General features: G+C 48.7%; 2 protein-coding genes across 2 annotated transcripts; both read right to left on the reverse strand.

The window, feature by feature from the left end:
- Positions 1–360: 360 nt before the first annotated feature.
- LOC136529408 (uncharacterized) lies at positions 361–2127 on the reverse strand. The gene is made up of 4 exons (XM_066522478.1): positions 2001–2127; positions 1838–1897; positions 797–1052; positions 361–575 (listed from the first exon to the last, which is right to left on the reverse strand). Exons 3-4 carry the CDS (start codon positions 1043–1045, stop codon positions 516–518), a joined length of 309 nt encoding a protein of 102 aa, XP_066378575.1. The 5' UTR covers positions 1046–1052; positions 1838–1897; positions 2001–2127; the 3' UTR covers positions 361–515.
- Positions 2128–5227: 3100 nt separating this feature from the next.
- On the reverse strand, positions 5228–6964 carry LOC136529960 (uncharacterized). The gene is made up of 3 exons (XM_066523003.1): positions 6516–6964; positions 5909–6375; positions 5228–5770 (listed from the first exon to the last, which is right to left on the reverse strand). Exons 1-3 carry the CDS (start codon positions 6925–6927, stop codon positions 5354–5356), a joined length of 1296 nt encoding a protein of 431 aa, XP_066379100.1. The 5' UTR covers positions 6928–6964; the 3' UTR covers positions 5228–5353.
- Positions 6965–14178: the final 7214 nt, after the last annotated feature.

A 14178-nucleotide genomic window follows, 5' to 3' on the forward strand; every position in this document is an offset into this window, starting at 1 on the left:
AATGTCAAGCATACATCAAGGTTCTCTGCATCTGATTTTAAGGTTTTATCTCAAACTTGGAGTGATCCAATATCTTATAGAAGATGTAGAAAAAAGGCCCATTATGCTTCTCAGAGACAGCACATTACCCCTGTGTTTGCCCATATAATCAGTAAAGCGTCTGTTTATATAAAGGTGAATCCACGGTATTTTGATATACTTCCGTTCCGCAAAAGTCATTGACGCAACAGAAAATGACATTGTTCACCAAATTTAACCACAGCATGCCACTGAAACATCAGACAAACACAAACAAAAAATGTTCAAAGTAATGCTTACCAGTGCCGATGGTGCCCACCAGAACAGCAGTTTCATATACTGTTAGGATAATTTGAGTTTATTCGACTAATTAGGCTCAAAGGTTTGGAACATCATTCTGCCATCATGCATAATAGATCCAGATACAGAAACAAGGCTGTGTCAATTTCCGTCAGAAATCTTCAGAGCTAGCTGTGTCCATAATGACAACGCAGGTTTTACCACAACAAAGCATGCTGTGCATCATTTATCCATCTCCCAGATAATGCCACTGTCCTCTGGATGCAGCAATGAACAAGAGTGAGAAGATGCAAATAATATCATTAGTATGAGTACATAAGCAAGTATGCAATCCTAATCCATGCTTTCTGCAGTACAACTCATAATCCAATAATAGAAGAGAACAACTCATAATCTTAACTTTCCCAGATACAGTCCTGAGGTACGAAAATCAAGTGGGCATTTGATCTTGCTCCTGCTATGAAATGCAGGAACATACCTTTGATTTTTTGTTTATCCAAACCTCAAGAAGCATCCCTGCACCAACGCCAGCAGCACATACAGCACCGTAGATTGCCAGTGCAGAGGGCCAAGACCGCCGAGGGAGAAAATAGCAGTCAGGGACTTGTCTGATTTTCTTTGGGAGACGCTTCTTAACAATTGGTTTGCTAGATTCAGTCGTCACTGCACCGCCCACAGTCTTCCAGTCCACATTCTTCAGGATATCTTTTGAGTCTTCAGCGGCCATTCCGAAACTGTATGTATAAATGTTAACCAGAATTCCAGGAACAGACATGTAGGACAGTCACACAATAGCAATGCATATTCAATTTCAGGATATCTTGAGACTTCAGTGCCATTCCGAAACTGTACGTGTAAAGTTATTCATAATTCCACAAATAGCAGATGTAAAATAGACAGATAATCACGCAATAACAACATATTCTCCTTTTTTGGCAAGGGAATATCAATACATTCAGTTCTTCAGGATATGCCTCTGTACAAGTTTTCAACATATTCTAAGACATAGGGGTTTTGCAGTGACACAGGGGTAACATATTCTGACACACAAACATAAGGAGTGGCATATACTTAGAATTTCCCACATATACAACACCCCGGTTACTTCCTGAGATATAAGAAGAAATGTTACAACACCCCAATTACCACCTGAGATATATGAAGAAATGTTACAAACAACAGCATAGGCACGGGATTGCAGCTAACATATCTGAACAAATCACATAGTCAATTGATCCAGGTGCAGTGGCAACTAGAGCTTATCAATTAATGCCACCCAATCCAGCACCACACGTCATCACGGCATAACTTATAACAAGCTTAAGATGAGCACAGCAGGATTGAAACAGAACGGACCAAAAGAGGAGGGATACCAACAGCTCGAATGAGAGGTTACAGAATCTGTACAAGGTTCCATATTTCATTTCTTATCAATTGATAAGGGACTCCTTTGTTTCAAAAAAAAATGATACGGATCGCGCAATTCATAAACGCCCGTTATTCTTATTCAGCTACGCACTTGATGACGAATGAAAGAGTCCAATCCAACGCATGCGCAGCTATAGACTTGAAGAAATTCCTGCTGTGTAGTGGCCAGTGGGTAACCGATGGGGAAGCGAGTAGCAGTGGAACAAACGGAGAGTAAGCGAGAAGGAGGGGAGATGGAAATGGGTCCCACTTACCGCGTGGGCCGCGGGTCAATCGATGCGGCGGCGGCGGCGGCGGCGGCAGTGGACGAGGCGGGGCGGCGCCACGCCGGGGAGGCGGAGAAGCGGCTCTGCGTTTGGGAAACGGCCGACGAGGGCTGGCTCGCCTTTCATGGGCCATCCATGCAGTATTCCAGTGGGCCGGTTGCCTTGTAGGAGCGACAGGGAGCAAGGGGAATCGATCGGTGGGCTCTACCTGGGTCCTCCTACGGGGCGCAAATAATTGAGTGCGGCCAGACGGACCCCAAACTGCTAATGGACTGCTGTTGGGCCAAAATTCACAAACGCAAAACAGCTTACGATTTATTATTTTAATATTTTCTACAAATTATTTTTTAAAAATATCTAATAAGTAAAATAATCATAAGTATATACTTTTTCCTCCAATTGAGTCATGTGGTATTTAAAGTCCCACCAGTTAGAGCGGCTGAAAAAAAGTATAAGTACAGTCATTTGAAATGGTGAAAGTTGGTTTCCACTGCAATGAAGGCTGGTTACCCACAAGGCGGTAGTTCCATCTTTTTGAATCTTTTTTTTAATCTACGGAACGAATAATTAGGGGGCCTTAGAAAAATTCTAATCTTCAAAATAGATGTAAAAAATTAAGCATGGTCCATTTTACTAATATCTAACATCATAGCTTTTGTAGTATTGAAGCTAATATTCTTCGTCGAATGTTATTATATTTGAGTTTTCGGTTAAGTTATTAAGCCCCAAAATGTTGTTCAAACAATTTAGAAAAATCATCTAAATTTATGGTTTGAAAAGTAGTATTTTCTTAGCATACATGCTCAGTTGAAGTTCAATTTTTTTTATTGCAATACATGCTGAAAATTAAGCTTTGTTTTGATATTAAATTTAGATGCATTCTAATAGGCAAAAAAATCATCGATTCAAAAGACAATGGACATGTGTCACAAAATTTGGAGAGAGATGATGCGTCTGGAAATTTTGAGTTTGTTTTCAATTCATTTAAAATTTAATATGAAAACAAAATCTAACTTTGTGCATGCGTTTTATTAAGGAATTTTCGATTTTACTTGAGCATGCGTGCTAATAAATTACATAATAAAATACTACTCTCTAGACCGGTGATTTAGTGCTTTTTTCTAATCTTGAAAAATGTTTTGGGGCTAAACAACTCAACTAAAAACCCAAATATAGTATTTTGTGGAGAATACTAATTTAAAAATCGCAGAAGCTATGGTGCCAAATACAGGTAAAATGGTGGTGCTTGATTTTAACATCATTTCAAAATATTGCAAGAACATGTAGGGCTGGTGTTAAAATCTTGTAACCTTTTGAATCGACGTTAAAATCAAGCATGACTCATTTCACCTATATCTAGCATCATAGTTGCTGCAGTTTTGAAATTAATATTATTCGCAGAATGTTATATTTGAGTTTTCGATTGTGTTGTTTAGGTGTAAAAACGTTTTCATCTTCCTTATGATCTGGCTAAAAAAACAGCACTGTAATACTCTCTCCGTTCCAAATTATAAGTCGTTCTAACACTCGTGGAACATCCAGAGCCGTGCCCCGAGGGTGTGCAGGCCGTGCGACCGTACGAGGCCCGTTAGGAGTATGGAAATTGCTGTGATACTGCATTGGTCGACTCGCACTTGCCTGTCCATCCGCCGATCAAACTCGTCGAACTTATAGCCGTCTATTCGATCTACGTCGTTCTGCCACTCTGTCGTCTGTCGTCTCCCAGTCTCCGCTAGCCTGGAAATCTCAAGTCTGCGCGCGTAGATGCTGCGGGTGCCCGTCCGTAGTGCCCCAAACTGCCTGGTATTGTTTTATAGTTGGAATTATTTCTTTTTAATTACTTACTAAATGCTAAACATTCTCCTGTTTGCATAGAACTTCAGTGCTAGAATTATTTCTTTTAGAGGTTTGCTATATAAAACATTTTTTAAGAAAAAGAGTACATTTTAGCATATGTATTATTGTCATTCTATTTTCTAAAGTGGGCATGCCCTATTTTAAATTTTAGAACACGGCCCCGGATTTTGCCGGCGCGGCCCTGGGTATATCCATTTTGTTATGCATCTAAATAAATATAATATATATCTAGATACATAGCAAAATAGATATATATAAAAAATCAAAGCGACTTACATCCTCGTCTTTCTTAGATCCGGAGTAATCCGTACTAATTTGTGAGATGAGTCCAGGGAACTAGTGACGTTCTACTTCTGTACTGGTGGAAGGCGTTACATCAGCATCAGCGGGGCACTAATAATTTCTGCTCTTGAAGCAAAAATGGCAGTTAGTCAGGTAACTAATGCTGCACACGCTCTACTCTGGCACCGAAACTGCACCCGCAGGCCGCAGGCCGCAGGCCGCAGCCCGCAGCTGTGGTGACAGCCGCTGCGCCTTCTCCTCGTGCGCGGCTGCCCAAGAAGACCCTGGTGCGCCGCAGGCCTGCAGCCGCAGTTGTTTGCTCTTTTCGTTTTTACCAGTGCCAGTTCGCCAGTTTTGCAGGCCTGCTGTCTGACATTCAGTCCTGATCATTTGGCTTATAAGTCGTATTTTTTTTCGGTCAATACACAATATTTTTCTCTCACATCAAATCAGCGCTAACCGTACTCAGCCAAACTGAATAGGGCAATTAACGCTGCTCTGCAGCATACTGTAGCGCAGGCCGGCCCTCTGCGAACTGCAGTGCAAGTAAATTCAGTCAGAAGCGGGGCCGTTTTTACTGCAGCTTGAGCAAAAACGCCGCCTGGTCCCCTGGTTTCTATTCCCTCTCCCTGCATTTGGAACGAAGCAACGAAGCAGAAACTGGGATGCAATTATTTTTCGATAAGAGGTGGAATGGAATCGTCTCACTGACGACTTCTTTGATTGAGCTGTCACTCTTTCTTTCTCCCGCATTTCTAGTTCAAACCAAATTCAAGAGTCTGTGTACCGCATCTTTTCGATTTTCGAATTTTTCATCCACGCAGGTTATCGGCATTTATTTTGGTGTACATACAAACAAGCAGCGACCCACATCAAAATATGGCGACAGGCAACATCACGGACCCAAGTACAAACCCTGCTCGGACCGATTCACAAAAGGATTTCGTCAGAACCGGACGACAACACGACACACACCACCACCCCAGTGCTTCCGCTGCGATGCAGCCCCGAAACCCGCGGCCTCTGAGCCGCACGCGCGCACGGCAGGAGCGCGACAAGACGCCGCAGGCCGCAGCAGTTACACCGCGTCACCCGCGCAGCGTGACGACCCCCCCAACCAGCCTGACATCTGCAGCAGCGGCTGTTTGGGCACGTGCCAGCCAACCACCACCCAGCCTTTCGCGCGCGCGTTTTCGCGCCATCTACCTGGCGATCCGGCGCGACTCGTCGCGGCGGTGGGAGACGAGCTTGGCGGCGTCACGCCACCACACCACCTCGCGCTCCTTCTCGTGGAGCCTACGCTGCGCGCTGTCCAGCGCCGACTCCAGCTCCACGATCCGATCCTGCTGCCGCTTCTGCAGCAGCTCGTGGAGCCGCCGCTCCAGCGCGCGCGCCGACACGCCGCCGTGCGGGGGGCTCATCCTGTCCGCGCCGTAACCCCCATCTTCCTCGTCGTCATCCTCCTCGTACTCCTCCTCCTCCTCGTCATCCTCACCATTGCCGTCCACTTCATCATCGTCGTCGTGCTTGTTGGCACCGTCGTCGCCGTTGTCCACGCAGCTGCGCGACGTGCTATCGTCGGCGTCGCCCTTCTTCGTCTTCACCTTCAACAGTGGCAGCTGGCGGCAACGGCAGACACATCAGCAAGACGAACACGCGTCGCGTCACTCGGACGTACGGTGTTCTACGTGCGGTATAGTACGTGGCGTACTGGTGATTCGTGGCAGGGCGGGCAATTCAACCCGTGCGGCACGTACCTCGAGTCCTGCCATCGGGGCGATCCGATTGTCGCCGCCGCCGTGGCCGTGCACCGCACCGCCGCGCTGGCGCTCCATGCGGCTCAGCTCGGCCTGGAGCTCCGCCTCCATCAGGTCCATGACCACGGCCGCGCGGCCTTCGACCGCGTTGTCGGCCGCCGTGCGGGAGCAGTTGGACGCGGCGTCGGCGTCGGCCGCGGGGAACGCGATCGGGTCCTTCACGGCGGTGGTGGTGGCGCTGCTGCCGTCGGATTCCTGCGAGGTGGACGGCGCAGCGGGGTGGTTCGCCTGCTTCTCCTCCTCCTTCCACCGCGCGGCTTGCCTGATCTCCGACACCAGCGCCTCCATCTGCGCGCGCAGCTCCACCATCTTGTTCAGCTCCACGGCGCTCTTGGACAGTAGCAGCACCAGGCTGGCGCCCAGGCCCAGGTTCATGGACACCAGCTCCTCCTCCGGTTTCTTCCTCCCTGCGGAATCCATCAAAGTTTCAGCATTAGCATCACTGATCTCGATGTCAACGTAATTCAAGCAAGCATTATATTTTTTCCTCTGTTCTGAATTAGTAGAAGGTTTAGTTTAGTGATCATCCTGCCTCGGCATGCCGAACCTAAAGAACTCCGTGGCGTCTCGAGGGGCAGTTCCGGCGGCGGCGGTGGCGGCGGCTCCACGACCTTAACCCGGGGAGTCTCCCCCTGCTCGGCGCCGTCCTTCCGTTCCTCCCTCAGGCCGCCGCCGTACCGCCGCGGCAGCCGCACCCGGCACCCGAACCCTCCCCCGCCACTCCCACCGTCCCCGCCACGCAGCAGGATGCGCGACAGCAGCGACCGCGGCGACGGCTGCGCGTCCACCCCGCTCGCGGTGCGCGCCAGGTGCGCCCGGATGGACACCGCCGCCGCAGCAGCAGCAGCAGCATTCGAGGAATTCGCGGCCGCGAGGCGCGGCGGCGGAGGCAGGGGCAGCGACGGACCCACCTCCTCCCTTACCCTTCCTCCCGCTCGACCTCTCACGCAGTTCTCCATTGAAAGTTTGAAACAGCGATGGAATGGAACAAGCAAGCTAAGCTAAGCTATAGCCGCCCGCCCGCCGAGGAATTCGAATTCTTGGACACGCCTAGTGCTCCGGCGGCACGCCGCGAATTTATAGGAGAAGGAGAGGAGGAAGGAGAACGAAGCTCTCCTCTTCCGGAAAGGCGCGGCAACTTTGGAGGGAAGCTCGGCAAGTTTTAAAAAGCGGGGTTTTAAATGCTGGTACTAATCAAGACGATGAATGATCTTGGAAGCTTGCTTGGGCTGCGCTAATGGCGCGATGGCCCCACCGTCGTCCCAGGCAATTGGAGGCGCAGGGGAGGGAGGAATTAACTGCGGGGGCGAGCAACCCATGTTGATGCTGCTGCTGCAGCCTTGAGGACTGCAGGGGAAGAGAAGCTGCTGCCTGCTGGTACTGGTAACTGCGCGCTCTGCCGTGCTGCCATTTTTACCTTCTGCTGTTCTGCATCAAGCTCTTGAAATGGAACTGTGAATTCCTGAGTGTTTACTGACGGCCGAACCAAGCAGAAGCAGAGCAGAGGGTGGGCAGCGCCAGGGCCAGGGAATTTTCTTCTGGAGACTGGTGGGTGTGTCCTCATGTCGTGCTGACATTTGTTACTGCTGCTGCTTTGCAGTTGCACCCTTGCAGGGTGCGTAGGCAGGCAGGTAGGCATAGGCATTTTTGTGGGCCGGAACTAGGTGGTGAGAGCCGTTGGATGGAGCATCCGACGGCTGACATTGAGGCCGGCGAAACGAGTGGTGTAGCAGCGTCGTGCAAGTGAGACACCAGCAAAGCAATACGGGCATACGGGTGGTGTACAGAGGCGGAGCTGCCCATGCGGCAGGGTGGGGCAGCCGCCCCAATTACCGCCGGAGCAGCACCACTACTAACCTCATGTCTTCCTCCCTTCCGGCCAGGCAGCCAGCCGAGCTGCGCGAATGGCATCTGCTGCGACGGCCGACGAGTGACGAGAGCTACAGCCAGCCACCCAGCCACAATGAAAAACGGCCCAAGAAGCCCAGCCTAGCAACCGGCCCAAGTGGAAGTGTGTGTCCCAAACCCCAAATCCCTAATTCCCAATCGGTAATCGTCCCGGCTCGGCGGCTCCTCCATTCGCGCCACTCCGCTCGGCGATCGCTCATGCAGTCACGCCGCGCCGCTCGGCGCTCGGCCGCTCGCTGCAGCCGCCCGGCGCCCGCTCGCCCCGGGCCCCGGTTGACCGGCCATGAGCCCCCAGGTGCGCCGCGCCGCCGCTCCCGGGCTCCCGCTCGGCACCGGGGAGGCTGCTCTGACGGAGGAGGAGCTCCAGGAGGATTTGGCCAGCGAGCAGACGATAGGCGCAGGCCACGGGCGTGGCCGTGGCCAGGGAGAAGCTAAAGGAGAGCGAGAGGGAGGAGCAGGCACCCCCAACACCAACAGTCATGCATCTTCTGCAATTGGAAAGAAAAAACTTGTGACAAGAGGTGTGAATTTGAGATTTAGGCATTTAGCAATTTATTTGAGATGTGATAATTGAGATTTTGCTTGTTGTATATGTGTAGATTTGAAGTCTTTTTTTCAAGTATGTGTGTTGGTTCTGGATTCCGCCCAAGTATCCATGAAAGTCAAATTGGTGTGGCTGTGGAATCTGAAGAAATACATCAAGAACTAGTTGTAGTTTCTCAAGTTGAATCAACCGTTGTTAGGCCAGAACAAGCACGAGCCCAAACAGAGCAAGCACAAACACAGGATGAAGAAGAAAGTGCAGGTACGGATCTCATTAGGGAATTTGATGCAAATCTTCATGTTATTGCTGATCCTGGATGTCGAATAGCAATTGATAGATTTCACCCCGACATTAGAGATGAGGTTAAGAGGGCTTAGGGGATAAGGATATGATGGAAGCCTCAAATATGAGAGGAGAATTCAATGGGCTACAGAAGCAAATTCGTGATGAGAACCCATATGCTTTCTATGTTCACTGCTTTGCCCACCAATTGTAATTGGTAATTGTTTCTGTCACATCTAGTTGTTCATCCTTTGATGATTTCTTCAACTATGTCAGTTTGATTGTCACAAGTGCTAGTTCATCTTGTAAAAGAAAGGATAAGCTAATTACAAAACATCGAGAAGAAATTTTGGAAAAATTGGAGAGTGGTCAAATTTTTTTTAGGAAAGGGCAAGCACTTGAGGACAAATTTAGTTAGAGCTGGAGAAATAAGGTGGGGTTCTCATTTAACAACCTTAGCTCGTATTGAGACAATGTGGAATTCTGTGGTTAAGGTCTTGTCCATGATTCATGATGGATGAGCGTAATACTAGTCGAGCGGGTGGTTTGGTGCGCAAGATGGAAGAGTTTCTCTTTTGTTTTGAATATGAAGTTGATGTTGAAGGTGCTTCGCATTACTAATGAGCTATCTCAACTGCTGCAAAGAAAGGATCAAAATATTGTTCAGGCCATGTCATTGCTTGTTGATGTGAAAACAAGGTTGATGACTTTGAGAAATGAAGGTTGGGAGCCGTTGCCGTGTTGATACCTAGATGGGGTCGATCAAGGCTAGATGGTAACTTAATCACTCAAGAGCATCATTACCGTGTTGATACTTTCTTGGCTGCTATTGATGCTATTATCACCAAGATGGACCATCGCTTCAATGAGGTATCATCAGAGTTACTTGTTTGCTTCTCATGTCTTGATCCAAGAAACTCCTTTCCCAAGTTTGATGTTGAAAAGATTGCTCGATTAACTGAAATATATGAAGAAGATTTCTCTGACTTGGATCGCTCTAATATAAGAGAACAACTTCAGACATTCATCCTTCACATGAGAAGAGTTGAACAATTCAAGGCTTGTCATGATTTTGAAAGTTTGGCCATACAGATGGTTAAAAATGAAAGAGACATCGCTTTTCCATTGGTCTATCGCCTCATCAAGCTAGCATTGATTCTACCTGCTGCAACTGCCACCGTTGAAAGAGCCTTTTCGGCTATGAATATAATCAAGACAGATTTGCGTAATAGGATGTCCGATGAATGGCTTAATAACTTGATACTCTATTACATTGAGAAAGAGATTTTTAGAGGCCTTAATGGAGATGAAATCAGGAAGACATTTCAAGACATCAAAAATCAGGCTATTGACTTGCCTAGGCCACTAAGAAGACCTAGACACGATTAGTTCTTTAATAGTAGGCTAGTGGTGTAGTGGTATGTCTCCTCGTAACTTTATTATTGCATTATAATTTATATATTACACACTAATTCACTAACTGATTTTCTCTTCAAATTTACAGGTTTCTTAGCTCTTGGAATGTTGAATTTTGGTCTTTAATTTGGACACTTATTCTTGTTCGGTTGGTCTTCGTTGAATTAACAGACTACTATCTTCAAATTAGAGGTACCATCATCAATCGCTATTTAAATTTGCCATGGATTAGCTGTTGATGTGCGTCCTTGTGTTGTCATTAAAAAGTTGTGTCTGCGATGCGCCCCGCCTAAATTTTTGTTCGAGCTCCCCCACTGGTTGTGTAGGTATAGCAGCATTGTTTTTCACCACACAGGATTAATTTTTTTAAATGCGTTCGGGGTGAGCCAATGAAGTTGTGTTACGTGAAGTACTGTGTCCTTAAAGGAGACAATTATGCATGCATAATTGCATAGCATTGACAAAGTTCTTTAATACTCCTAAAATTCCATTCTCTTTTACAAGACCCAACTTGATATGACACTGGTCTTCCAAGTTACAATTTAACCATCTGATTATTAGTAGATCAGTTCATTGCAAATTTAAACGCTTTTGTTTTCGGTTTTCCTGATCTACTCTAATAAAATACTAATTATGTGGCGTAACCTCGCTCAATCCTGCGTGTTCGTCTCTGATCGAAAGACATGGCATGATCGCAGGCCTAGCTAGCTGGTTAGTTATAGTAGGTTCTTGTGGCCGCATGATGGTGAGCTACGTTGCCTAGCCAGTCAAGTGTGGTCATGTGTCATGACACCACACATGGCGATTAGAGGTACAATACAACGCTCGTACTAACTTGCGTGTTAACTGCGATTTCGAATTGAAACGTTGGAGAATTAAATGGAAGCTCCACGGATTTACTTCCCAGGTTAAAAACGCTCCAGGCGATAGAACGGATCCGAAGGGCTTAGTCTTTGACCGTTTGAGTTCAATTCAAATTCGTTCGTCAACAGTACGTAGTCGCCATATTTAGGTCGTCAGCTGTGTAGTAACTTCAAACTTAAACCAACTGTTGCGCGTACACGATTAGGGCGATAAATACTTGCGGTCTGACTGACGACGACAGACTGTAATTAAGTGAATGCTTGCGTACTGCAGCCTCACGGCCTAAACACAGGAGTAGGGCGCAGTTCGTACGTACACTTTCTCCGTGTAAGATCATGCATGTAAAGCCGTCTATGTATGTGTAGTAGTCTTGATTACCACTAATAAACAGGGAAAGTGAAGTTAACTGTACAGTGCTTTGGGGAGAGACCGGTCTACAACAACTTAGGGGGTGTTTGATCCAATAACTAAAGTTTAGGAGGTGTCAAAGGAGGGTGTCGCATGGGGTGTTCGGATATTAATAAAAAAAACAAATTAAAGAATCCGTCAGTAATCCGTGAGACGAATTTAGTAGCCTAATTAATCCGGCATTAGCACATGTTTCCTGTAGCACCGCGTTGTCAAATCATGGACTAATTAGGCCTTAAAAATTCTGTCTCGTAAAATAGTCTTAATCTGTGCGTTTAGTTTCATAATTAGTCTATATTTAATACTCCGTACATGTATCCAAACATCCGATGGGACAACGACTAAAGTTTAGGAAGTGAATCCAAACACCCCCCTAGTTGCATTTGCAGCTAGCTGTGTACGTTTCAATCACACTGCAGCATGCAAGCAAGCGCCACGAAGTCGTTAAATTAGAGTTCTTATATTATTACATTTTGAACACTCATGCATAGTATGCAGCTAGCTAGTCGTCAGGAGCGATCGAAGTGCCATTTACTTTCCTGGACGCGTACGTGAAGTTAACATTTTGAAAAACTTAGACGCTGTATATATATATTACCGTATATTAAATTTGCAGGCATTTTTTTACAGCAGCATGGCAATTCGCAAATGGCACCATTAATTCATGCCTAGGCGACGGTACAGTCCAGCGGTAGGGGAGTGTGTACCGTGTACCCCCAATTAACGAGGCGAGGCTTAATAATAACAAACCAATCTCGGCGCAGCACCTTACGTGCGTACGCGCGCCGCGCGCGAGTTCCATCCGTATGGCGCGCCGTTCAAATTTTTCCAAACCACCTTCGCATGCTGCATGCACGCATGAGATATGCATTGCATGGGCCGGGGCGGCTCCTCTGAATCAAGCCAGCAGATAGATACTACCCCTATTCATGAATGCTCGCTGACGATGATTGCAATTGCAACCCGGCCGCAAGCCCTGCTGGCCCCTCCTGGCTCCGAATCGAGATCCTGTGTCGGCCACGACGGATCGGATCGGAATTCATGCGTGGCATTCGTGCACGGCTCCACCACGTACTCCCAACGTGCTTCGTCGTGTGCATGCGTACGCGTACCTCAGCATGGAGCGTAGTGCAGACACACCGCGCGCGTCACGTGCATGCACTTCAATATTCCCGATCGAGGATTTTAATTCTACTACTACAAGCACAAGATCGAATTTTGAAGCCCCTCCTGGCTCCGATCCGGCACATCAATGTCGTTGCGCACTACCCCCGGCCCTGCGCCATTGATCGTCGTCCGTCGAGCCGGCCGGCCGGCAATCATATGGCAGCCATCGCATGGATCATGGATGACGACGGTGCATGGTCACTTCCATCAATGCGCCCGTGAGTCGACCTTCGCCGTCGTCCCGAGTTTTTACGACGCGGGTACGCGTAGCTTTGGAAATGTTTGCATGCAGCAGATGGACAGGGCCGGACGACGACGGAGAAGAGAAGAATCATTTGCAGTCACGCAAGCGTTCGTACGTATGGGTCTATGGGATGGAACGGAGGCACCCGATCGATGCCTGGGCCGGCGACGGACGGAGGCCGTCGCGACGCCGCCAGCAGGCCAGGAGAGCGCGCGCGGGCGTGCGTGCGTCCGCCCCGTCGTGGGTCATAGCGAACGCGTGAAGACCGCGCGGCACATTTACTCGTGCACACGGGGCGGTTTAATACGCCCCCTACATACCACTGCTACACGACGACGACGACGACGATGCGCGTGCTACGTACTCAATCAGCCGCGAGTGGATCAGTGGACTGTGGACTCATGCATCCATCATCACCCCGGCCGCTTCATTTCTAGTACTAGCTGTGTGCACGACTGCACGTGTCTTCATTGGCTGGGTCTTCTGGCCGTTTGGCTGGAAGATCGGGGGCGCACGCACCACGCATGCGTTCATTTCAACCCATCACCATTCGCCAACGTCTAGGGATCGAGCCGAGATCGAATTGTTGGCGATCCTCGCGCCACGATTCAAATGGCCGATCCCGGTGGTGGGCCTGTTTCCGGGAATCTACAGCTGATGTTGGACTAGTACCTATATACGTATATTTGTTCAGTGTACACGCTACACCTACACGTACGTACCCGAGCTCAAGCATTAATACACGCAGGAGCAGGCGGGCCGGCCCAATAAACGTGGAGGGAAAAACGAAAACGTGCCAGTGCAGATAGCGCAGCCGCAGACGACGCAACTTTGCAAGCAAACACGCAACTTTTTTGCCCTTTTTTTTCTCAAAAAAAAAAAACACGTACTGTAGTTCAGGCCTCATTTCAGCGGTGCCTTGGCTTTCGCGACTCATCGTCAGGCAAGTTTAAACTTTCAGGGCTAGCTGGGCATACTGCTGTCGTACTATCTATCTCTTCTCGCCCATCCGTGGCCGGTTCGAACTTTTCCCACCACAATGCAAGCAGCATGTCTTGGCGCTGCTGGCCACGCCGGCGACGCCAAGCACTGCACCGCACGGCGGCCGGCGGGCCAGAGCACCGGCGCCCGGTCGCGCATTCAAGCGGCGTCCCAAAGCCACCGTACCGGAGCTGAATCCAAGACGGATTCCCTTCCCCTCAGCCCTCAGGGACCAGGACCAACGCCGCCGCGCGGTGTCCGTCACGCGACCACCGTATCACTGCCCGTTGCCGCAATTACTCCCCGGTCGAGGGCGGGACACCACACCATGCAGCCATCCAGCTTGTGAACTGCCTCGTACTCCCCCGCTCTCCATTAACGAGTGGGATCACCTGT

Source organism: Miscanthus floridulus, chromosome 19 (genome assembly GCF_019320115.1).
Source record: "Miscanthus floridulus cultivar M001 chromosome 19, ASM1932011v1, whole genome shotgun sequence".
Lineage (NCBI taxonomy): Eukaryota > Viridiplantae > Streptophyta > Magnoliopsida > Poales > Poaceae > Miscanthus > Miscanthus floridulus.

Excerpts from the sequence above, each read along its gene's own strand:
- LOC136529408 (XM_066522478.1), bottom strand. The coding sequence starts at position 1,045 with ATGGCCGCTGAAGACTCAAAAGATATCCTGAAGAATGTGGACTGGAAG. Across the intron at positions 576-796 it reads GGATAAACAAAAAATCAAAG|AGGACAGTGGCATTATCTGG; the intron begins GTATGTTCCTGC and ends TGCTGCATCCAG.
- LOC136529960 (XM_066523003.1), bottom strand. The coding sequence starts at position 6,927 with ATGGAGAACTGCGTGAGAGGTCGAGCGGGAGGAAGGGTAAGGGAGGAG. Across the intron at positions 6,376-6,515 it reads GACGCCACGGAGTTCTTTAG|GGAGGAAGAAACCGGAGGAG; the intron begins GTTCGGCATGCC and ends TGGATTCCGCAG. Across the intron at positions 5,771-5,908 it reads CCCCGATGGCAGGACTCGAG|CTGCCACTGTTGAAGGTGAA; the intron begins GTACGTGCCGCA and ends CGTTGCCGCCAG.